General features: G+C 39.5%; 3 protein-coding genes across 3 annotated transcripts; 1 reads left to right on the plus strand and 2 right to left on the minus strand.

The window, feature by feature from the left end:
* Positions 1–351: 351 nt before the first annotated feature.
* Positions 352–13,150, minus strand: pomgnt1 (protein O-linked mannose N-acetylglucosaminyltransferase 1 (beta 1,2-)). The gene is made up of 21 exons (XM_087784653.1): positions 12,754–13,150; positions 10,937–11,036; positions 10,743–10,858; positions 9,898–9,963; positions 9,644–9,757; positions 9,447–9,564; positions 8,958–9,056; positions 8,768–8,895; positions 8,561–8,631; positions 7,583–7,658; positions 7,359–7,442; positions 7,095–7,136; positions 6,955–7,013; positions 6,376–6,448; positions 5,214–5,342; positions 4,391–4,516; positions 4,257–4,321; positions 3,316–3,360; positions 2,812–2,947; positions 2,644–2,753; positions 352–1,869 (listed from the first exon to the last, which is right to left on the minus strand). The coding sequence occupies exons 1-21, from the start codon at positions 12,871–12,873 to the stop codon at positions 1,788–1,790; spliced, it is 1,959 nt and encodes a 652-aa protein (XP_087640779.1). The 5' UTR covers positions 12,874–13,150; the 3' UTR covers positions 352–1,787.
* Positions 13,151–16,822: 3,672 nt separating this feature from the next.
* On the minus strand, positions 16,823–19,126 carry LOC148086519 (serine/threonine-protein kinase pim-1-like). The gene is made up of 2 exons (XM_087782942.1): positions 18,401–19,126; positions 16,823–18,100 (listed from the first exon to the last, which is right to left on the minus strand). Exons 1-2 carry the CDS (start codon positions 19,091–19,093, stop codon positions 17,693–17,695), a joined length of 1,101 nt encoding a protein of 366 aa, XP_087639068.1. The 5' UTR covers positions 19,094–19,126; the 3' UTR covers positions 16,823–17,692.
* A 1,229-nt stretch (positions 19,127–20,355) lies between these two features.
* Positions 20,356–21,347, plus strand: LOC148086520 (serine/threonine-protein kinase pim-1-like). Its single transcript, XM_087782943.1, has one exon. It carries the CDS (start codon positions 20,356–20,358, stop codon positions 21,316–21,318), a length of 963 nt encoding a protein of 320 aa, XP_087639069.1. The 3' UTR covers positions 21,319–21,347.
* The last annotated feature ends 1,632 nt before the right edge of the window (positions 21,348–22,979 follow it).

The raw sequence follows: 22,979 nt of genomic DNA on the forward strand, positions 1-22,979 counted from the left end.
CGTTTTCCGCCTTTATGCTCCTTTTGACCATAACTTCTTTTTTTTTTTAATTAGCTTACTTTATTTGTACTTTAGTTGTTAAAATTCAATATTTTCCTCTTTTATTTTTAAAATATTTGTACTTATTACTTATATTACTTCTTTCTGTTATTCATTTTTTTTATTTTTTTTTTTATTTGCCATAACTCAATTGTACCAAAAATATGAATGTGTTGCTGCCGAGCTGGTGTTTAAGTTTTTCTGCTCCAAAGATTCAAGACTAAAAAGCAAGTTTAAACTATTCCTTGAGTTCCTGTAAACTGACATTTATTCCAAAGTAAGTGTGTGTGAACAAAAAGGAAATTTCTCAAATGATGTAGAAAACCAAAACAACTTTATTCAACACTACTTCAAACTGTTTTCACTCATAGTCACGTCAAACAAAACCGTTGAATAATGCAAAAAAAACCAAAAAAAACAAAACACAGCAGACTTCGACAACGGCAGTGCTATAGAAAAGTTGTCCAGTTCCGAAATTGACAGGAACACTGGAATAAAAGCTCCCGAAGGAGTGACAAGTTGAGTACAAAGAGAGAGACATGTTGACTCGATGCACTTGGTCCAGGACTAGAAGTGGACTTGCTTCACACCGTCATGCATTTTAATAAACCGTAAATACATATTTTGTTGATTTTCTTTCCAGAATCAAAAAAAGCTGCTGGTCTTCTCTGTTGGAATCAGACTGTGGGATCTTGGGTGGCATTTGCAAACGCTAACAGTCATTAACCAGATGAAAGCATGAAGTTTGAAATCCTCCCATTTGCAGTTTTCAGATACTGGACTTTGATGAGAACATCAAGCTGGATTCAAACAAATCGTGAGACGTCCATGAGTTCTGGTTTATTAAACATCCAGGTGTTTTAAGGTGGATCTTTAGAGCAGTATTTGACGACTGAAGCGTTAAACCTGGAGCTGGTATCATCCTTGGTTCAACCATCCTTGGTTCCTGACCAAATAATGGGAATTTGAAACCAGCACTTGACTCCCTGGTCTATCATGATCTGTTCTGTGCCTCAGGTCCAACACTAGTGTGTACAACCGCACTAGATCCGTCATGTCCTTGGGCACAGGTTCTTCAAAGACAAGAGGTGGATCCAAGAAAAGATTAGCTGCAGGTCTGGGTCATCATAAGACTGTGGCCGCATGTTTCGACGTCGGTGTTGAAGATCCTCGGGGACCGGCATGATCGGGAAACACTTCAGTGTAAAGATTCTAAAAGGACATAACGATTGGGTCCACACGGTCCTGGTCTACGACTCTCAGAGTCCGCCTCTTCACCTTCCATCATTGGTGGTCACGTGATTTAAACAAGAGTTTTATGCAACTAAAGTGGCTCCAGTTGAGAAATCTGAACACTAACGATCAATATTGTTGACAAACTTAAATGATAAAAGCACGACTACGTTCAAAAGTCTTTGTTGCTCAAAAATATGTGAATCCTTCTCAGACAAAAATAGATATTTGGCATGTTTACATGTATGTACACGTGTGTGACGGGTCAGGATCGACGGGGGTCGACCAGATGATGAAATAAATATTACTCGATGGAGACATCAGTAGTTTGAACTCTAAAACGCTCAGTCGGTCTGGGAGATTTTCCCAAAGTCAGGAAGAGGAAGTAACACTTCTATATGTCCGACTCACTCACAGTCTACAAGTATGACTCGGCGTTTTTTGTCCAAGACACACACATAGTGTCTTAAGGACACCCACAAAGTGTCTTAAGGCTTGCGAGTGAGTGTGTGTGTTTACATCTGATCCACCGGTGCTCCTTCTTCTTTGGGCGGCGGCTCCAGGTGAATCGGGGTGACGTTGGCAGGTTTCTTCACACTGAAGGAAGAAAATTGAGGTTCAAAAGTTAAGACTTTTTAAGAATAATGAAGCTGGTAGAAGTTAACATGTGAGATTTCTAGTGTTTTTAGGAAGCCTTTTTTTTTTCTTTCAATTCTTCTTATCTAGTCCAGTTTCTGTCATCGAAAAGTCTGAACAATGGAGTATTTTCGTTTAGATTTATTCAAAGAATATTGTATTTAAGTATCTTCTTGGTGAGGTGTTTAATTTTACTCCATCTTTGAGGATAAATTTTATACCAACTTTTTTACGGGACTTTTGGGTATAAAAAAAAAACTCACTGCTATTTAACATACATGCGTTTTCTGGTTCTGCTCATAGCAATGATGACATTTTTTCATCGTTTTTTTTTTAAAGATCAAAAGATATATGACCTTAAACCAAATAAAGTTTTACCTTACCTTACCTTAATATGAGTCAGTGTAGGTTCTCATGTAATATTACCAAATATTTTGAAACCAACAATAAATCTAATTTATTATTTGAGTTATGAGAATTCGATAATCCCTTTTTACTTCATGCATTAGATAAATGGCAACAACTCTGCCTGGTCTTTCATCCACCACTTTGACTTTCTACTAACTCCCAGCTATATGTTCTACTTCGAAGTTGGTTTGGTTACTAGAAGCGAACGACCACTCAGTTTAAAGTAGCAGAAACAAGTGATGTCAAGTCGTGTTTGGTCTTAACGCACCAGTCGTTGAAGATGTTCAATTAGCTGCCAAGAAAAACACAGTTGTATAGGGGACTCACGAGTACGGAGAGATGGGCGTGGCCACCACCAGCACCTGATTCCTCTTCCTGAACAGTCGCCAAATCCCGCGGTGATATCCGCGCACGTCCAGGTCCCAAACATGGAGGCACTGAGAGAAGAAAGAAGTCGAGAGTCCAGGTCTGCATCCACAAGAACACTTTACGCACCTTAGCCAGCTCGGTCCAGGTCCCGGTGTCCGCCTCCGTCTCCATTTTAATGAACATGATGTAAACTTTTCCCTCGGTGTCTGGTATGAAGGCGTCCTCGCACGGATTCTTGGAGTGATCCAGTACCTCCGCCTCTCTGGAGAGACACGATGAGAGATATTTGCAATAACTCTTGATGACAACTGCATGACATTGTCGAGCTTGAAGACACAACAATAGACACAGAATTTATTTGGTCTTCATGTATTATTTATGTAAAAAGAGCTTCTAATGTGTTGCTTGCACTGTCCTCCCTGGAATATATCCAGTGCTATGCTTCTTAAAAAAACTGCCATTTTTTATTTGCCTCCATTTTTTGCTTACGTTTAATCCAAGCTACGGAGAGTTTTATATTTCTTGTCCCCTCAAAAAAGAAAAACATAATCATAAAAACTTTTTTTCTGTGTTACTTAGTGTTTTTTTGTAAATGTATGACCCCTGGGCTGGAGGGTGTGTGACTCTTACCTTAGCAGGTTTTGAATTTCCACTTCATATGCGTCCTTCTTCAAACTGAGAGAAATAAGAATGATACACGATATTACAAACCGGGAGACAGTCTTTGACAACCTCAGAAATCCAAATGATGTCTCACAGAGTCATTGAGGATTATATGATTTGGTTTGATGACCACATACATTTCTGCTGAAAAGGTGTATTTCTGGAGAGTTAAGCACTTAAACTTACTTAAGCAAATATTGCGACAATGGCCTAGAATCCATTATGAGCAATTGTTCTTAATCTGTCCAGGTAAGAATTAAACACTTGCACAGACAGAGATGGTCAATATTTTGGGGTCTTGTTCATGAGTGACAAAAGGATGGAGAAGTCTGCACTGGTCCAACATGGAGAAGAAGGAGCTGAGCCAAATGACAGTTTTCTTATGGACAGAAGTCATCTACTAGAGTAGATTAGACTAGAACTACTGCTCCAGTTGAGCTAAGGAGTCTGTTCACGCTATTGACGTGGCGTGAGTGTTAAACTTCCACCAGGTTAGCCGCCGTAGCATGAACATGAAACATTGGTGGTGTTCATGAAAGGACATGTATTCATCGGATCACTCAATAAAAACCGATAGGGATTCCCCGAAACAACAGGTGTTGTTCACAATTTCAGAGAAACCACACTTTTAAAGCTTTGATGCATGAAAGTTTCATCGTGAATCTGTCACCGAGAGCAGGGAGGGACGGAGGGGCGCTGGATTTAAATGCAGACTGGATATCTCGAGCCAACAGGTCTGACCTTCTGAACTGTCCCTGGAGCACAGACATGGATCCTGGAATATTATAAACTCATGATGGAGATATTGATCGCTCATCTGTCCAACCCGAGAAAGCTCTGCCCCCCTGAGGTGTTCCAGTCATGCACGACTGTGCAAAGGAGAACCTCTGGACACTGGAGGCACAAACCTTTCGACATTCTTCAGCTGTACGTTGGGAACAGTGTTGAACTTGTGTTTCTTGAAGTAGACCTCCTGCAGAACAACATCCGAGTTAATCGTCTTCACTGGTCCGATTAAAAAAGGAGAGATTTGTGAACTCACGTGGAAATAGCCGTTCATGTTCAGGCCAATTATGCCGAAGTGGTACGAGCGGGAGACGTCGGGGATGATGCACTCTCGACCTTTGCGCTGCTCCGGCATCCGCATCCACATGTCCCAGTCCCACAACTGAGGAGCACAGAACAGATGAACACCCCATCCAAGAAAACAGCACCCAGTAGACAAGCAGCTAATTGTGAACAAACAAGAAAAGAATACAACTTTAAAATGTTGTCTTAAATGACCAAACATACAGTAAAAATCTACTGCGAGTGGGATGATAGAGTTGAAAACAATTGAGATGACTTGGAATTTGTTTATCGAGTAATAAAGTGAGTCTGAAAGTTGTTTTTATTGTTGTTAGAAGCCATTTAGACAGTGCTGTATCACACTATTGAGGGTCACGCTTTAGCATTATAAGGAATCAGTTTCAGTTCAGGAACTGCTTCAAGTCGTACCATGGCGGCTAAATATTCAATCTAAACTTATCTAGAAGCATCTGGACATTGACACAAAAGCTGAAAAATCCAGGAATGAAAGTTTGTTATTATAAATATGTAAAATAGTTCAATCTAAACTGGTGTTACACAGAAAGCAACTCTCAGTAATCATTAAAATATTATAATAATATTAATTTTTAAATTATATTGAACAAAGTGAAAAAAGTCACTCAATACATTTTGAACAATTCGACCCCAACCCCAAAACGTGTAGAACTCTTTGTAATAAAAGAGTTTAAAAAAATTAGACGTCAGCAAATCAACCATCCTCACAGGAACAGTTATGACTGTAGCCTGGCTCTAGTCCACGTGAAGGTCTTGTTTACCTTTTCTGGGGTGGGCCACCTGGGCTCCAGCTCGTCCTTGTAAAGGCTCTTCTTCAGCACCCAGCCCAGGCCAGGCATGCTCTCCACCCTGTAGAGAAGGGCCGGGTCTTCTGCTGTATGCTCGTAGCCCTGCACAGACGGATGAAATCAAGCTGGAGTTCTCTACGGCTAGAACAGGATCGGGGATCAAGCTTTAATTTCACCTGCAGGTCATGAAAGCTGAGAGGTTACATCACTGAGTGTCTTCATTGTTGAATAGGTTTCTTATATACCAATTTTATATAGGCAATAGAAACATAGATGAGCAGGCGAGGACCCTCTTTGTCATGGATCATTCTTAATAACAGACCGTGGATGCAAGAGGTAAACTGACCCGGAGAGATAAAAGTTCATCCCAAGAAACCACAGAATGAAAGGTCAAGACAAATGAAGTCTTGTCAGAATTCCTCATGGATGGAAAAGTTTTTAATATAATGATCAAACTTTTTTTTATTATTTAAATCAATAATTTCTACTTCCAAATATTAAATACATTTTATAGCATATTTAATCATTTAAATACAATAATTTGCATATTGAAATGTTGATATTTTTTCTATGAATGAAAAAAAAAATTGAATATTCGCAAAATGAATGATTTTATACATACAATTCCAGTATATTCAATATTTTTGGCCTTTTAAATTAAATATAATGACATTTTATAGCCTATAGAATACCAAACTCTCTGTTAAAAGAAATGTCATTCATTTTGAAAATTTTCAAATTTTTCAATTAAATAATTTAAAAGAATACATTAAAATCCAGCCCTTCAATAATAAAAATGATTTAATTTAACTTTTAAAGAAAAACAAATTCACCCTTTCAATACACAAAGTATTATATGCATTTATTAAAAATATGATAAAAAAGATAAAAATCATGAAAAAGTTTGAATTAAAATGTTAAATGTAATCATTTTATATTCTGATTGCAATTATATACTTCGATAAATGATAACCTCCTTAATGATGGACTTTGCCTGTAATAGAAATACAGTAGTACATACAAATTTATGTCATTTGTATTATGAAATATATACACATAAACTGTATTATAATCCATTTTATTACTTCACAGTGGACTACAAATAAAGATTTCAGATGACAATACAAACACTCACCAGGTCGTTCCAGGCAGAGATGCAGTACACACTCTCGTCTTCATCCAGCAGGTGGATGGTCTGGCTCATGAAACTGTGGGTCAAAGGTCAACCTTTTAGAGACTCATGAAGTAAGAGGATTCAGATTCAGGAAGGACAGCGGTATAGGTTTGGGATATTGAGAGAGAAGTGAAAGGGTTGGACCAAGAATGATGGAGATGAAATCAAATAATCTTATCCTTTAATATGCCTTGATACAAATTAGTACAATAATATAAAAATAATGGCTTTTACTTAAAGGTTCTTTCAACAAACCTTAATCAACATATCAGAAATAATCAACTAGTTTTGAGAAGCATCAGTAAAAAGAAAGACTCAAATAATTGCTGAGGTGACACATCTTGCTGTGGATCTATTGCCCCCTAGTGGATAGAGTATGAGAAGCGCAGCATAAACGGATTGAATACCATCTTCCTCCTTAACATTTATACTGGAAATGTATTCTTAGAGAGTGGATGCATTTTGGGATATTGAGAAAAAGTGAACTGAACCCTGGTGGATCTCAGAGAAACGCACAGAGAAACACCGACAATATTTTACCTGAAGAAGTCAATGGAAACGTCCAGATCTTCCTCCAGCACGATGGCAAAGTTGGCCTCCTTTTAGAAAACAGATGATCATTTTCTGTCTGTCCACGTCTGGCCATAAAAAAATGTAATCATCATGAAGAAAGGACTCACCGGATGGAGGTTGAATGTTGCAGTGAAACTGGCCTTGTAGTGCTGTGACACACAAACACATGAGACGGTCATATTCCACAGCTGTACTCAAGAAAGCATTTGGATGCATTTGAAACAACAACAAAAAGGCTGATTTAGATGTCAACTTCCACACACAAACACTTAAATTCACACTTAAGAAACCACATGATGCAACGTTGTCCCTTAAACAGCAACACAAACACAAACCCAGAGAGAAGCACTGAGCCACCACACATGACTCACCTGTGACACCCGGGCGTTCTTGATACTGATGGGAGTGTGTTGAACTCCCTTCAGACCGAACAGCTCCACAACATCCATCGGCTCCTGCACACATCGTAGCATTTAAGAGAATAGAGCAAGTTAAAGTGTGTCATCTGGCAGAGACTCTGCTATTAACTAATCCAGTGACTATACACGTCAACTGTAACGAGTTTAGAGCTTATGGAAGACAAAACTTGACCTACTTCATAATACCCATCGATGAAGACGGTGATCATCAGCGGGTTAACCCCGTGAGCAGACAGAAGTGATCTCAGCATCCTGGGAAAAGGTGTTTTTAGCTTCTGTGGTACGACTTGAAACGGTTACTGAACTGACACCGATGTGCATGGTTTTAGGAGAGACACAAAAAATGGAGCAAAAACACTGTACAACTATTTTCTCAACTCAGTCATCAACTCAGTCTTAACTTGTTTTTTCCTCTTTGTCTCACTCCCTCTCTATGAACTCATCACTGTAGCTGCATGCTCTGGGCTCTGTTAAGCATTACATTATTTTAAATTACCATCAATCGTTCATGAGTTATCCAACAGAATTCCAACAAGATTTCTGCAGGTGAATCTGGTTTAACTCTGTGAATGTTTATTACCAACTAAATTTTAAGTTATTTCAAAAAAACGTCCAAGATGGACACCTGGACTCCGAACCCCCCTTGCCAAGCCCTTCATCCCCCGCCAGCAGAGGAGCTTGTACCTCACCTAGTACCTCCATCAATAAAGGGTGAATGTCAGGTGATTTATCGTTATTGATTAACGTACAAAACAGTCCTGAATTACAAACTTCTTGCATGTGAAATCAATCTAACAGCAGTAAGTAAGTAAGTAAGTAAGTAAGTAATATTTATTTATATAGCGCTTTTCGAGACCAGGGTCACAAAGCGCTTAAACAATCAAAACAATATTCAATAAAGTATATACTTTAAAGATCAAAATAATACTGAGAACAACACAGGAGTTCCAGAAAATCAATGAAAAGCCTGAACAATTAGAAACGTCTTAAGATGTTTCTTAAAGGAGTCAGTAGATCCATCAAGCGCAAAGAGAGAGGAAGATCGTTCCAAAGCTTAGGAGCAACAGCCTGAAAGGATTTCTCTCCTCTGGTCCTGAGCCAGTGAAATTGTTGCATGGCTCCTGAAGTTTTGATCAGACATCTCTGGAACTCACCGGTAGAGATAGTTGGGTCTGTTTCCAGCGATGACGGCCACTGGGACGTTGACGACGTTGTTGATGGGCAGCTGAAGACAGTAAAAGACATTTACGACTTCAACCTTAGTGGTGTTACCACTCATTTTGACATATTTTAAAAGACTTGGATGGATGAGGAAGACGGGCGACGATGGAGGATTCTTGAGGGGGTCAACAGGATCTTACTGGGTCAGGGTTGAACTCGATGGGAGCCGGGTCTTTGCAGCTGCATATGCTGCCATATCCTTCCACTTTGCTGCAGAAAAGCTTCCTGCGTCGGTTGAGCTCCGTGTCTGCCCAGTGGCACTCTGCCTCTGCACGGACGACAGTGAGAACGAGAGCTCCGGGCTGATGAAGTCGTTGATGAGAGTTTCACCTTCTGAAGCGGTCAGCTGCACTTCGGTCTTCAGGAGAACTGGATCGCCCCACGTGGACAGAGCCGGAGATTTGGAGTGCTTCTCCCCATAAACCTGACCTTAGAGAGAAGATGGAGACACTCTGTATAAAGCAGTGCTGGGCTTTGATGTGTCCTCAGGGGCCACATTTTATACTGTGGCTGCTGTGAAGAGCAGTCAAGCATTAATAAAGAGCGAAAAAAATTAAGTAATAAAATAAAAACTAAATGTGCTACCATTATGAATTCATTGTATATAATAGAACTGAATGAAAAAACTGGTATAAAAGCCTCCTTCCTTTCCCAAATACGTTTATAATATTAACTTAAATTTCTTTAAGGGGCAATACATTCTGTCAAAATCAATGATACGATTATGAGGTTGTGACAATCGACTGCCGAAAGAAACAAAACACACACATTTTATTGTGTGGCTCGCACACAACAAATCCAAGATGTCGCACACTTTACCTCCTTTCTTCACCACCAGCGTCCACATGTCTCTCCAGCTCAGGCTGAGGGACACTTGACTGCCGAGGCCCTTGAGCAAGTTCTTGGCTGCCTCCTTAAGGTGGAATGTTCCTTCATCCTGGGAAGACAACGATCGGATTCTGAAACCCATTTTCCAGGAGACACTCAGGTGAGTTCCGCCTTCGTCAACTTCGTACCTTGATGGTGAAGATGAGGACGCGTCCACGCGTCACCATGTTGAGAAAGAGGATCATGGCTTCATCCTCGTGAGGGGAGTATGTGTCAAATATCCTCTTCGCCATCACATGACCCTGACACACAGAACATGTTTCTCAGGCAATGTGGCTAAAAACATTACGCTGGTGCTACTGGATCATTTTGAATGAATTTTACATGATAAGAGTTTACTGCTCGACTGTACAGAAATAGTTAGAATTTTCCTTCAACTCACCGTTGCCTGGTTGAGGACGATAACGTGGATCCCTCGACCTTGTTCCCGCATGTCGTCCTCCAACACCTGAACAGGGAAAATAATTAGACACGTAGACCAAGATAGGATTCATATGATCATTTCCTGTTCCTGCAACATCACTCCAGAAGAAAACAGTTTCATTTTCAGAAGCAGGACAGACTTTTCCTAAGTTGCTGTTGTTTATGTTTCAGAAGTTTAACCTAGTCAATGGTCTGAGAGACTCGGGGCCAATGAGCAACATCCAACTGTCAAATTTCCATTTTGATTATACTCTTAACTCACTAGGAATTTTGCAAAACAAGCAACCGACTGTGACTGAAAAGTAAACAAAATGGTTTCAGGTTTCATTTAACCAATCATAATTCAGCATGCCGGGACTCAGCCGCCTGACTGAAGCAAAACCGGCAGACTAGATTTACAAGTGTTCTTTACCTAGCGAAATGAAATTCAAGCCAGAATTAAATATATATATACGATTTATACGAAGTATAAAACAGAATTTGAAGCACCAGTGCTGTTCATTACTTCTACCTTATGCAAGCTGCTTCTTTTAACCAGTGAGAAGGGTTTACAAATATGTCTTGCCAAGTCACAAGAAAAGTTTGCCTTTGCTTTTGAGACAGTGATTAGAAAATAAGCGTTAACTTATTTTTGTATTGCCCGTTTTGAGTTCATGAAGCCTCATCAAGTAATGAAGTATTATCTCAAGAGTAGAGATTAAAGGCTGGTATTTTTGCTAATATTAACCTTTTCTATTCTGCTAGATTAAAGTGCTTATGTTTTACAATTTAGCAAAGCTTTTTTGGGGTGTGTGATAAACTCACAGTTGTACCGTCAACAGCCACATAGACTTTGGAGCGACTGGAGTACACCTCGATGTCCAGGACCTTTCGTCCTTTAGCAGGCCGACGCGGTGTCTCCATGTTGGGCAGGACATCGTCTGAAAACAAGATGAAAAGAAGTTAAACCTCAGTCTATGAATAATCAAATGAAATCAGAGTACTGCAGAGTTCCACACCATATTCTTGCGCAGCTTCCTCGTTAGCGACTCTTCTCGTGTCCAGGATCAGTTTGATGTTGACGATGACGGTGACCAGGAGAAACAGCACAGCGCCAGCCTGCAGACATTTCATGTCCCACCTCAGTTATTCCAATGTTTTATAAGCTTTGATTGGTTTTTAGTTCAACCATTAATAAGTGGGTGCAAATATTTTGGGAAGTCCAAGACCATGGTTCCGATTGAAAAAGGTTTAGAAAAATAAATAATAATTACAATAATAATCAGAAGAACATTTGAAGGTTGTAAACATAAATATTGGGCAAGAAAGCCTGATAAAAACTAAATACAATTCAGTGTTCCTTTCTTGGCAATGCTTTACATACATAACAATACAGATTACCCAAATGAAAAGGTTAAAGTAAATTGGAATATCTTTAGCTTTGAACCAATAACTTCTCAAATCTGTGTTTTTTATGTTTTCTGCGCCAAAAACAGTACTTAAAAATTGACATTAATTTTCCTGCAAATTAAAGTTGTTGTTCAAATACTCTGACAAACTGCAAGGTTTGAAAACAATTCACATATGTGAAATTCTGCCAGTGTCATTTGGGGTCTACAGTGCGAGTGTGTGTTTGTGCATGAAGAGCTTTGCTAGTCGACCTCAGGAGAAGAGAGAGAGAGTGAGAAAATGTAGCGATTCATTGATCTGATGTGCCTATTTTTGAATTCACGGTAATGTCTATATTTCCTAATTTTAACATTTAACACAAGCGTGGATAACGCTACTCCATCTACATCAGGATCCCTCCCTTCTTGTAGATTTGACTCTTGAGGAATGTGTCTCAGTTCGTTGTGGTGAAAGGAAGCGCTGAGCCTGTAGACAAAGCTCTCCACTGATGGCTGGAATCCTACTCTAACCTGTGGTCACCTGCTTTGTGCAGGGTTCCCTAAAGCTTAAGGCAAGTAAAATGAACACTTCTAAATCCTTTTTTTAAAATACCATTTGAAATTAAAATCAGGACACAATAAACTAACATTTTAAAAAACAAAAAAGACACCACATCAATTCAATTTAGGTTAAGGGACAATATAATCCAAATGTTTACCTTAAAACAAAATAAACATGACAGTGTCATATCATAACAAAGTGACCTCAAGACACTTGACAACTTGAGCGAGAATATATTGGAGAAAGGAGAAACAGATCCCAGCGAATCAACAATGAGTCATTCGCAGCCTGACAGTGTCAGGGAAAAGTTTTTTTTTTTTTTTTTTTAGAAGGCAGAAAACTCGAACATAACCAGACTCAGTGTTGACTTGTTTTCAAACATTTCCTGCCTCGTATGCGTCGTCAGGTAATGCTTTTTAAAAGGAAAAATATACCATTAGCCAAATTCTCTATATAGATTTACACAGGTTGCCTCATTCATAAAAAGTAAAAAAAACACTTGCCATTTAACAATTGTATTTTTGACATTTAATGCCAAGCCCTTTTCGCTTATTTCACCTTTTACTACTGTTTAAGGATCCATTTTAACCCTTTAAGTCGTGACTGAAAGAGCAAGACCACGGAAATTCACAGGTATCGACTTTAAAGTCTCTTTTACAGGTTTATATCCTGTAGTGTGTTATCTCTACACCGTCTATTTGGTGCTATTTGGTCTTGGTGTATCTAACAGAACCCAAGAGCTCAATTTACTGGTGGATCGGGACTTTGTCGAAGCATTTAGAATGCGATATATTGTTGTTACAGGATCACAAGCAAACGAAAGAAAGTTTGATGAACTTCCAGAGCATTATCGAGGCTTGTGTTTATTGAATAAAGATCTGCTCACCTGACAGAACCGACGGAGCGAACGTTTGTTGGTCAGTTTGTATTTCCAGGTGAGGTACAAGCTCCTCTGCTGGCGGGGGATGAAGGGCTTGGCACGGGGGTTCGGAGTCCAGGTGTCCATCCCGGTCCTTCGCCCGGATCATGCACTGATCCACGGACTCACCTGCACACGTCCAACATCGTCCTCCCGCTGACAGGTTTTTAATCCCAGGTAGAAACAAGCCGGTTAGCCGCCGCAAACTTTAGCTAACGGGGACTATTTTGACGCCGAATGTAAAAATTCCATGTGCATTCCTTCACGCTTGCTTCCCCGCTCATTCGAAGAGCGGTCACTGACTTATAAAAAATATCTTTTAATCACTTCTCTGTCAAAACAAGCAGCGAGCGGCTCCCGCTACATGCTATGATGGTGACGTCATCGTTTCTTCTACGCTCAAACAAGACACTGGTGTTGACAGACGTCACATTTTACCGCCATCTACCGGTTAGTAATGTGCACTGAAGCTTCGCCACAAAAACGCTTCAGTCATCAGGATTTTACCAAAATAAAATAAAATAAAAGTATTCTCAGTGATTCGGAGTTGAGTTGAGTTTATTGATTTCGATTACAAGCGAAAGGCATCTATAATAATCTAAGATTATTAGAATTATTCAAATCAATCAATAAACACTGTATTAAGGTAAGGTAAAACTTTATTGATCCCTCAGGAGGTCTTCTTCGGGAAATTGTTTTTTTCCAACAGCCAATACATACAGCATTTTTTTATAAAAACTAAAAACAAAGAACATAGATCAAAGAAAAACAACAAAGACAAAGGATACAAAGACTAACATAGAACAGAACATCCAAATACTTTCACTCCACTCCTGAACCCGAACTCAGAATTGTACAATCAGAATTGTTATATATTATAATAATATATATATATATATATATATATATATATATATATATATATATATATATATATATATATATATATAATATTAATGGTATATTCGTCGCAATCAATTTATATTCCAATTTTATTATTTTGTAATTTCGCAGTTTTATTCTGCATATTCAGTTTATTCATAATTGTTTTTAGTGATCTTTTCTAAATTTGATTATATATATTGTGCATTTATTATTTTGCTTCCAATTGTGTGAAATACCGAACAACCTTCAGTGAACAGCACTATCCATAACTGTTTTGTTACAATAAAGACATTCTATTCTATTCCTTACAGATGTTGTTAACAAGAAGGATCTGTCTCGCCTGAAGTTTATACAGAATTCTGCAGCTAGGATTTGGACCCGCTCTAGTAGAAGAACTCACATTTCTCCGATCCTTGAAACTCTTCACTGGCTTCCAGTTTCTTTCAGGATCAACTTTAAAATTCTGGTTATTTTTTCAGATCTATTCATGGTCAGGCTCCTCCTTACATCGGTGATCTGATCCGGCCTTACAGTCCAGCTCGGGCTCTGAGGTCTGTGGATCAGAATCTACTGATGGTTCCTGAACACGCTTCTGGACCAGAGGATAGAAATCCTTCCAGACTGTTGCTCCTAAGTTTTGGAACGATCTTCCTCTCTCTTTTTGCGCTTGATGGATATACTGACTACTTCAAGAAACATCTCAAGACATTTTTATTCGTGCAGGCTTTTCCTTGATTCTCTGAGACTCCATCTCGATGTTGTCTTGAACTTAAGCATATATTTTATTGAGTATTGTTTTGATTGTTTAAGCGCTTTGTGACCCTGGTCAAGAAAATCACTTTACAAATATTACATACTTACTTACTTACTTACTTAACCCTTGTGTTATCTCAAGGTCAAGGTCTCTGTCTCCGGGTCAAGGTGAACGACCCCCACCACTGACCCAGATGCAACACAAGGGATACCACAGGCACATTTGTTTTCGGGCCTCCGGGTCACCTTGACCCTGAGATAACACAAGGGTTAAAGTATTATCTGAGGCAGTGGTCAAGTTGCAATGACATGTCAGCAGATATCAGTGTTTCCCCTTGATGATCATAAATAATGGACAGAGTTGAACGGCCCGAATTATCAAGGCACAAAAGCTGTTTTAATAAACATTAAAAGTTAAAGACTGTCATCCAAAGTCTCTTGTTGTGTCTGTGTGACATCAAATCAAGGTTAATTATATTGTGTCCTATGTCCTTTGTTGAATCTCTAAAAGTGGAGAAAGAAAGAACAGTGTTCTCATTTTGAAACAGACAGCCAAAGAGAGGAGATATTCTCACCACAGAGCATCCATCACAGTGTCGAGGTTCTTCAAAGGCTGTGAGAATCAGTAGTAATCTGACATTATAAAAAGTAGATTCAATGGTTACTTCATTCTTATTGGCCCCAGAGAAGAACCTGTTCCAGTTGTAGCCAAGTTCTGACTTCAACCACTGATCAGAAAGATGGAGGGAAATAAAGGACATTTGGATTCCAAAAGCAAACCTGCTGCTTATAAGAGAGAGCAAATCAAGAACCAGATCAACCCGGATGATCAGCTGCCTGCCTCACAGAAGATCTTTCTGAAATGGGATGAAGTCAGTCTGGAGCTGGAGAACTTGTACAAGCAACTGTCCAAAGAGAGTGACTTAAATGTTGTAGAAGAGACACAGAAGTTTGAGAGGGAGATGGTGGAGATGAAGAAAGACCATCAGAATTTGCAGGGGAGCCACCGGAGTGTTCAGGAGAGGTTCTCAGCTGACCTCCAGGAGAAGAGAAAACATGACAAACTTCTCAAAACACGTCTGCTGGCCATTAGAGAGTCTCAACTGAAGATAAACAACCAATTGGGATCTTTTGGAGCGCAAGCAGAAAACTTGAAGCAAAAGATCGATACGGAAATCAACTTGCAGGCAGTCGAGGTCGAACATCACAAGCAAGGGATCGAGACCTTCAGGGTCAATCGGAAAGCCTTTGCCTGTGTGATGGAACAAGAGCTGGCAGTGCTGAGGAAAAACGCCTTCAAAAGAGAGGAGACTCTTCGCAAGGTGATGAAGGAGCTGAAGCTTCAGCTCGGAGAGACTTCCAAGCAGACGGGAGCCGATCTGATAGAGCCAGTGGAGGGTAACAACCCCCCAGAGGTTCTTTTCATGGCCAAGAGGAAGGTTCCACCGACCAAGTGGTCTTTGTGGAAAACAGCAGGACACTTCATGAAGCCGAAAATGAAGGAAATCCAGAGATAGATGTGACATCGGAGACTGTCATCTGCCTGCCTATACCTGTTTGCTATAATAAATAATCTGTTTTGGAATCATTGTTTCTGTTGACCACAGGGTTCCTACGTTAAAACTGCATGAGTCCAACCACAACAACTGCTGATTTCACCAAATAAAAAATTAATTAATGAATCAAAAACATTATACCCATGGGATCTTAGGGTCCCTGAAGGATGTTGTTGAAGCCTGATTAAAAGACTTGTATTTTTAAAATGATGCTCTAATAGGAAGTCATGTCAGCTGTTATGTAGCTCCAGTCTAGAAGGCCGAATTTAAATAAACTAACCAAGACTGAGAGTACTATGCAAAATTATGACAGATGCTTTGTTTTTTTAACTAATCGCACTATTTTATTGTTTCATCTGAGCCAGATATTCAAAGGTAATAAGGGAAAGAATGATTCTGAAATCAGATTGAATGACGTAATCCTATCCTAGTTTTAATTTGAATCACTCTTAGTTTGTGTTGTTCAGAACATTTCTGTAGGATCTGGACTACTTTTATCAAAGGATTATGGATTATCCTGATCTCAACAGGGGATAGGATCACAAGTAATAATACATTAGTATATTTTTAATTTATATTTTCGAACAAAATCTTTAATATTTTCTATTTTGAATCAAGGTTTTCACTTTTGAAATGTTATATATAACCTTTCAACATTCTGATGGTACTCTCCACCGTCAAACTGGATCAGATTGATCTAAAATACAAATATTTTTTATATTTATTTAATCAATTAAATATTGAAAGTGTCAATATTGAAAATGTGACTCTTAAAATATGCAAAGAAAAAAACAAATTAATGGCCATACGTTGTTTAAAAATACAGTAATGGAAACATCAAGCAGTTGCGGTGTATTTTTATTAGATTGAATTCATGAAATTAGTGAAAGTGAAATTCCAGTAAACATGGCTGGTAGGACTCGACTCCGATTACAAGTGACCAGGCAGTCGGTGGGTCAAAAAAAACAATGTGCGAATCCATCATTTAAAACAATATGTGGCAGACAGATACATGTATAACGTACTGTAATATTATAGCGATTCAAATTATTATTTCACTTTGTGAGGGAATTTGTAAAATGTTGACAGAGAATTGAACAATCTATTCTTGCTAAACCAGGACATGTGTTCTACGTCATCACTATTGTTGTAAAGTGGTAAGGAAAACAACGCAAGTTGAACCGGGAATACATGTGTCTGGCAGAAATCCCATAAAACATCATTTGGTTGTGGAAACCTTATTAAAAATCCATTTTGCGTTCGTTTCAGGCCGAACTAGGTCCGCAGAAGGCTACTCATCAGCGCAACACTTCCTGCATATGACATAAGATGACCTGTAGACATCTCTGTAATATATTATGCCTTTATAAGCAATGTTTGAAATCAAAGAAGTGACTCAAGTAGTTCATCTTTGTATTTGTTTTGAAAGTTCACAAGTGTGATATTATGTTGTATGGAACCAAATGGCTTATTCAAGTGTCTTTAGGTCAAATTAATTCCTCTTTCTTCTTTAGAACACTTTCTTTTACTACTAGATTGTCTAATTGTCTAATGATTTAACTTCGAGTTATCCCATGGCCTCTCGTCTAAAGGTATCCTTTTAAAATGGTCACAACACCCATACAAATATGACCTCATCCCACCACCATTAGGGATTCCAGGCCCCAGTTTATCATCTCTGCCACCTTTTCAGAAAACCAAGGTCAAATCAGTCATATTGAAGAAGTTGCCTGGTCATCCGGACTTGCTTTTATCCAAGGATGTAAAACGAGCTGGTCCAGGGTGGGGCGCTGTTTGGGGTCTTCAGCCAGGCACAAACGCAGCACATCTTGACAACTCTGCGGCAAAGTTTCTCTGATGTTCAGTTCATTTTTCAAAAACCTTCTCGTCTCAAAGTCGTCACCGTCGTGCAACATCTCGTACAGGACAATGCCCATCTGCCAAACGGTGGTCGGACCAGGTCTGTAGCTCTTGCGAGTGTACCATTCTGGGGGGATGTGTGCCGAAGTGCCATAGAATAGACTGTACCAAGAGCTCTTTTTGGTGAAACAGCTTAGTCCGAAATCAATCAGCTTTAAATGTGGGATTCCGGAGCTGGTGTCGATCAATATGTTGTCCACCTAGGGAAAAAAATACATAATTGACATCATGTATGACCATCAGAACACACACTGGGAACCAAGAAAAAATAATAGCTAGAATAGAAATGAGAGATGGGTTAGTTGTTGAGGATGTTTTCATTATAGGTTAATGTTAGGATTTCTAAATCTCTTTTGTCTTTTAATGACACCGAAAGAAAAGTGTTTCAATCCAAGGTTTCAATGCAAGTTAACCCCCAGTATCTTCTAAACCAGTGGTTACCTGGAACTTGAAGAAAGCCTTACTGTTGAATTGCTGTACTAACCAAAAGAAAAGTGTACCTTAATGTCCCGGTGAAAGATAGATTTCAAATTGAGCTCGCTGAGTGCTTCCACTAGTTGCTTGAAAATGAACCTTGCTTCGTCATCCTGCAGGAAACCTCCTTTGGTCTCAGCATAATCCCGAAGATTGCTAACTTGAGTCGGACGTTCCAGGACCAGCACGAGCTCTTCTTCGAGTTCGTAATAATCCAACAGTGATATAGCGATGGATCTCCCTTCTGACTCTGCGTCTCCACAGGCCACTCTGTCCATCATGACCACTTCTGAAGGGACCATCATGTTTCGATACAGCACTGATTTTCGAAAAATGTTTTTTCTTGGAATACGTTTAATTGCCACCGGAACATTGTCAACTCGTCTGTATCCGGTGTAAACAGATGCATGACCGCCTCTGGCCAACAAGTCTGACTGACAGTATTTAGCTTCAAAGTCCAGCCTCCTAATTTCGTGTGGTATCTGGACCACATTAGGAACTATGTTCTCTGCTGTATCTCCAGCGCAACCCAGATATCTGGTTGGCTCTGTTTGACTTTGACTGCTTCTGTGTCTTTTGCTGACCAGGTCATCCTGACATGGGGTGTTCCTTTTCCTGTTTCTTGTCCTGAGGTTGTATTTGCCAGTGTTTAGAGAACCGCTGCACCTCTCCAAGTCTTGGGTTACATCTCTCAGAAAAGATGATGTGTGAACACTCATATCAGGGTCAAACAATCATGCAAATTAGTTCAGTAAAATAAATGAACCAATAATCTGTGTCAAGTGGACATCTGCTTCTGTTGTTAATATGTCTTCTACATCAAAGGTGCAGTTTACAGGCATACCTTTTGTGTTAAGCCAATCAGTCCTTTTATTCCTTTATTTGGAATCATATAGGGAAACAATTAAAGTCATATGAACCAAGTAAACCTATTCATTATCTCTTGATGGCTTTTAATGTTATGGGTAACAACATTTAGCAACATTTTAACCTCATCCTACAGCTCCAGCAACTTCTCCTCCATTGTCTTCATCAAAGATCTTTTCTCTTCTTGGCTGGTGATTCTTTCTGTCAGGATTGTCAACCGATAGACCACCAATTTTCTAAAAAGTTTTTTGCCTCGATGGCCTTGAGTTTGACAGCAAAGTGTTTTTGGCATTACACTCTCAGCTCCACTGAATGGGTTATATGTACGCATTAGTTTAGAAGACCGTCCTTAGAAGTATGCAAGAAAGTTCAAGTAGAACGATTATAGAAGACATTAACAAAGTCATGTGCCTTAGTTTTTTTTCGTTTTCTGAGTGATGCCTTATTCCTTTTCAAAGGGGCTTAGCTGTGTTTGTCTTATGTTTCTTGGCCTTCTATAATATATAGTTTTAACAGTGTATTGTTTTTGATTGTTAAAGCGCTTTGTGACCCTGGTCTAGAAAGACACTTTTGAAATAACCATTACTTTACTTACTATTAATATCCTACATGGATTATTGTTTCTTCCTTTTTTGTGTAACTGTTTAAGATCCCCATTGAAACCTCTTATCTTCCACTCTCACTCTATAACGTTGGCGCCGGCATGTTGCCTTTCCTGCATTGGTATGACTTTAAGTAGATGTTCTTTTATGTGCAGTGTAGTTGGACTTGTGTAACCATCTCCTGAACGATTTTAATGCACTACAACCTTGAGAAATACATTTACTTTTTATTGACTTAAGCTTATCTACAGCTCTTGGGTCACCCTAAACTGACTGCACCTAACAAAAGCATCTCTACTAGTCCTATGACCGATCTAATATCCAAAGTCTCTGAGGACCTTAAATGAAATATGTCTATAATCTTTTCCTTTGATGTGAAAGAAAGTGAAATATTCATTAGAGCAGTTTCAAAGGGATTCCTTGGAGATCCGCAACATTACATCTAAAGAAATTACATTGTATTTGTTCAGAGTGCGCTGTATTGTTGTACAGATTCAATGTAAGACACAGGTATGGGATGTTGTGTTTCAAGGAACCATTTGAACTTCAGAATGTCTCAGAGGGAATGGTCGGATTGGGACACAGACATTATGGCTCAACCAGAACCGAGGTTCCACAAACAATATCTGCACAGCAAAGAGATGGTTGAGTTGGAACACTGTAAGGGAAAATACTTTCAGCTGGAACAATTGGCAATGGGAGGGAATGCATCAGTTTACGCCGGTTACAGGAAAGCAGACAAATTCCCTGTGGCTATTAAACACATTCCAAGAGAATATAATGGCAGCAAAGGTGAAGCAAATGACAGAGGGACGATCCCGCTTGAAGTGGTCATGATGAAGGAACTCATGGAGGGTGACATCGGGGCCAACAGGAAGTCTGCATTCATATCACTGCTGGATTATTATGAACTAAAAAACGAACTCGTACTGGTTTTAGAACGACCAGTTCCCGCTGTTGACCTCTATGATTACGTCAATATCAGAGGAAACAGACTGAAAGAAAACAAAGCTCAACAGATTCTCAAGCAGCTGGTAATTGCCTTGATCACGCTTCACTCCAAAAACATCTTCCATCGTGATATAAAGATGGAAAACATCCTCATCGAGACAGGAACAGCCACCCCACGCCTGAGACTGATCGACTTCGGGCTGAGCTGCTTCACAAAAGACAACATCTCGACTAATTTCTTCTGTGGAACCACTATACACATCCCGCCTGAGCTGAAGAACTGTAAGAGCTACAGGACCATCCCCATCACTGTTTGGCAGGTTGGAGTTGTTCTGTATGAGATGCTGCACAGTGACACACTTTTTAAGACCTCCAAGTTCTTGAACAATGAGTTAAAGATCAGAGAGGATTTATCCAAGGATTGTCTGGAAGTACTACAACTGTGTTTAGCTACCGACCCACAACAGCGCCCCTCTCTGGAAGAGCTCCTGCAGCATCCCTGGCTGAAAGATGTCTATGTCTGAAAACAACAGTTTTGCATTAATTATGTCCAACTGTGCACCACTCATTTGTCGACTTGTGGGTCAGATTAACTAAATCACTGATCTTACCTGCTGAGCTAGTTTTAGGAGTCCAGGACTATGATGTGTCCATCGACTGCTTACTAGTAACATATGCCAGGTTTTCGCAGTTCTTAACTAACAACAAGGATTTTTTCACTTTACGTCTGTCAGTCTTAGTTTTTATTGTTGTGCTTTTTATTCCATTTTTGTGTTTTGACTACCATGTGTGTTTTGATTTTTTTTAAATTCTGGCCTGGTCCTGTTGTTGTTGAGATTTTTTTTTTTTGGAAATGCATGGACTCTCTGTGTTATTCTCTTGTTTTGATTTGTTTCACTTGCACTTCATTCATATATGGAATATATGAAATAACATGAAATACAATGCATGAAATATAGCATTTGCCGAGTCCACTGTTTAATAGTTAAAAAGGAGCTTCACTTTTCTTTTTTGATTCCATCCATCCATCCATCCATCCATCCATCCATCCATCCATCCATCCATCCATCCATCCATCCATCCATCCATCCATCCATCCATCCATCCATCCATCCATCCATCCATCCATCCATCCATCCATCCATCCATCCATCCATCCATCCATCCATCTGCCAATGGACGGTCTGTTGTGAGGATGCTTCAACCTTCAGATGGTGACCAGGTCCAGACCCAGCTGCAGAAAACATTTAAGGGGGGGCATTACATTTTGTCAGGGGGGCAAACTTTTCAACCTAAAAACATATTGGCTTCAGGCTGCACAATCGCTCTGGGACGACTCGCACAGTACAGAGAAATAATTCTCCCATTAAACTAAAGCAACACAGCTTCACTTCTACTAAAAACATAAGCACTGAAAACAACCTGAACACTGGATTGAACATCAAATAAGTTGTCATCCGATTCTACAAAATCATGTGAGGTGTGATGTGTGATCTGTTTGACTACTTGATGAAGTCTAGATGCTGAAAAATATATTTTTTTAAAGGGCACCAAATGACCAACATGAAAATATAGGCTATTTAGTCATTCTACAGGAGCCTTGTTTTTAAAAGATAAAAACAATACTGAACTTTCACCGAGCCCAAGTCCAAGGCAGGTATCTTGGTGAGTTTAAGTACAGACTTTAGCTGCAGCTACTCTCTCAGTTTAAATGTTCACTCCAGTGTTCAGGTTGACTTCAGTGCTTGTGTTTTCAGTAGACATGGATGGCGCTGCTTCCTGCTCGCTCTCCTTTACGTTACTTTTTCTCGTCAGGGTATTACGGATGTTCATACTGAAAACCAAAACTGTTACTGACTCTATAAGCAACTGTAACCATTAATGATAACAATAACTGTAGTGGAACCTAATGACCACTTGGGTGTGCTGTTCTCTTGACATTGATGGATGTGTGTTGAGAGCTCGACACATGCGTAGAGTAGTCATGGTTTATCTACAACCTGAACCTCAGCTTCTCACATCCTCATTCAGGGCGATCCTCTAACAAGCAGATACTTAAAATGACAGGTTCATTCCGAAGACCATGAGATGGGCCTTGGGATTGGGACACATTGCGTTCATGACCCAAATTAATTGGGACTCCCAGTTGCATGATTTGGACGTCACTAGTATTAATGAGGGTGAC

The sequence above is a fragment of the Callionymus lyra genome, chromosome 2, assembly GCF_982586985.1.
Source record: "Callionymus lyra chromosome 2, fCalLyr1.hap1.1, whole genome shotgun sequence".
In the NCBI taxonomy this organism is placed as follows: domain Eukaryota; kingdom Metazoa; phylum Chordata; class Actinopteri; order Syngnathiformes; family Callionymidae; genus Callionymus; species Callionymus lyra.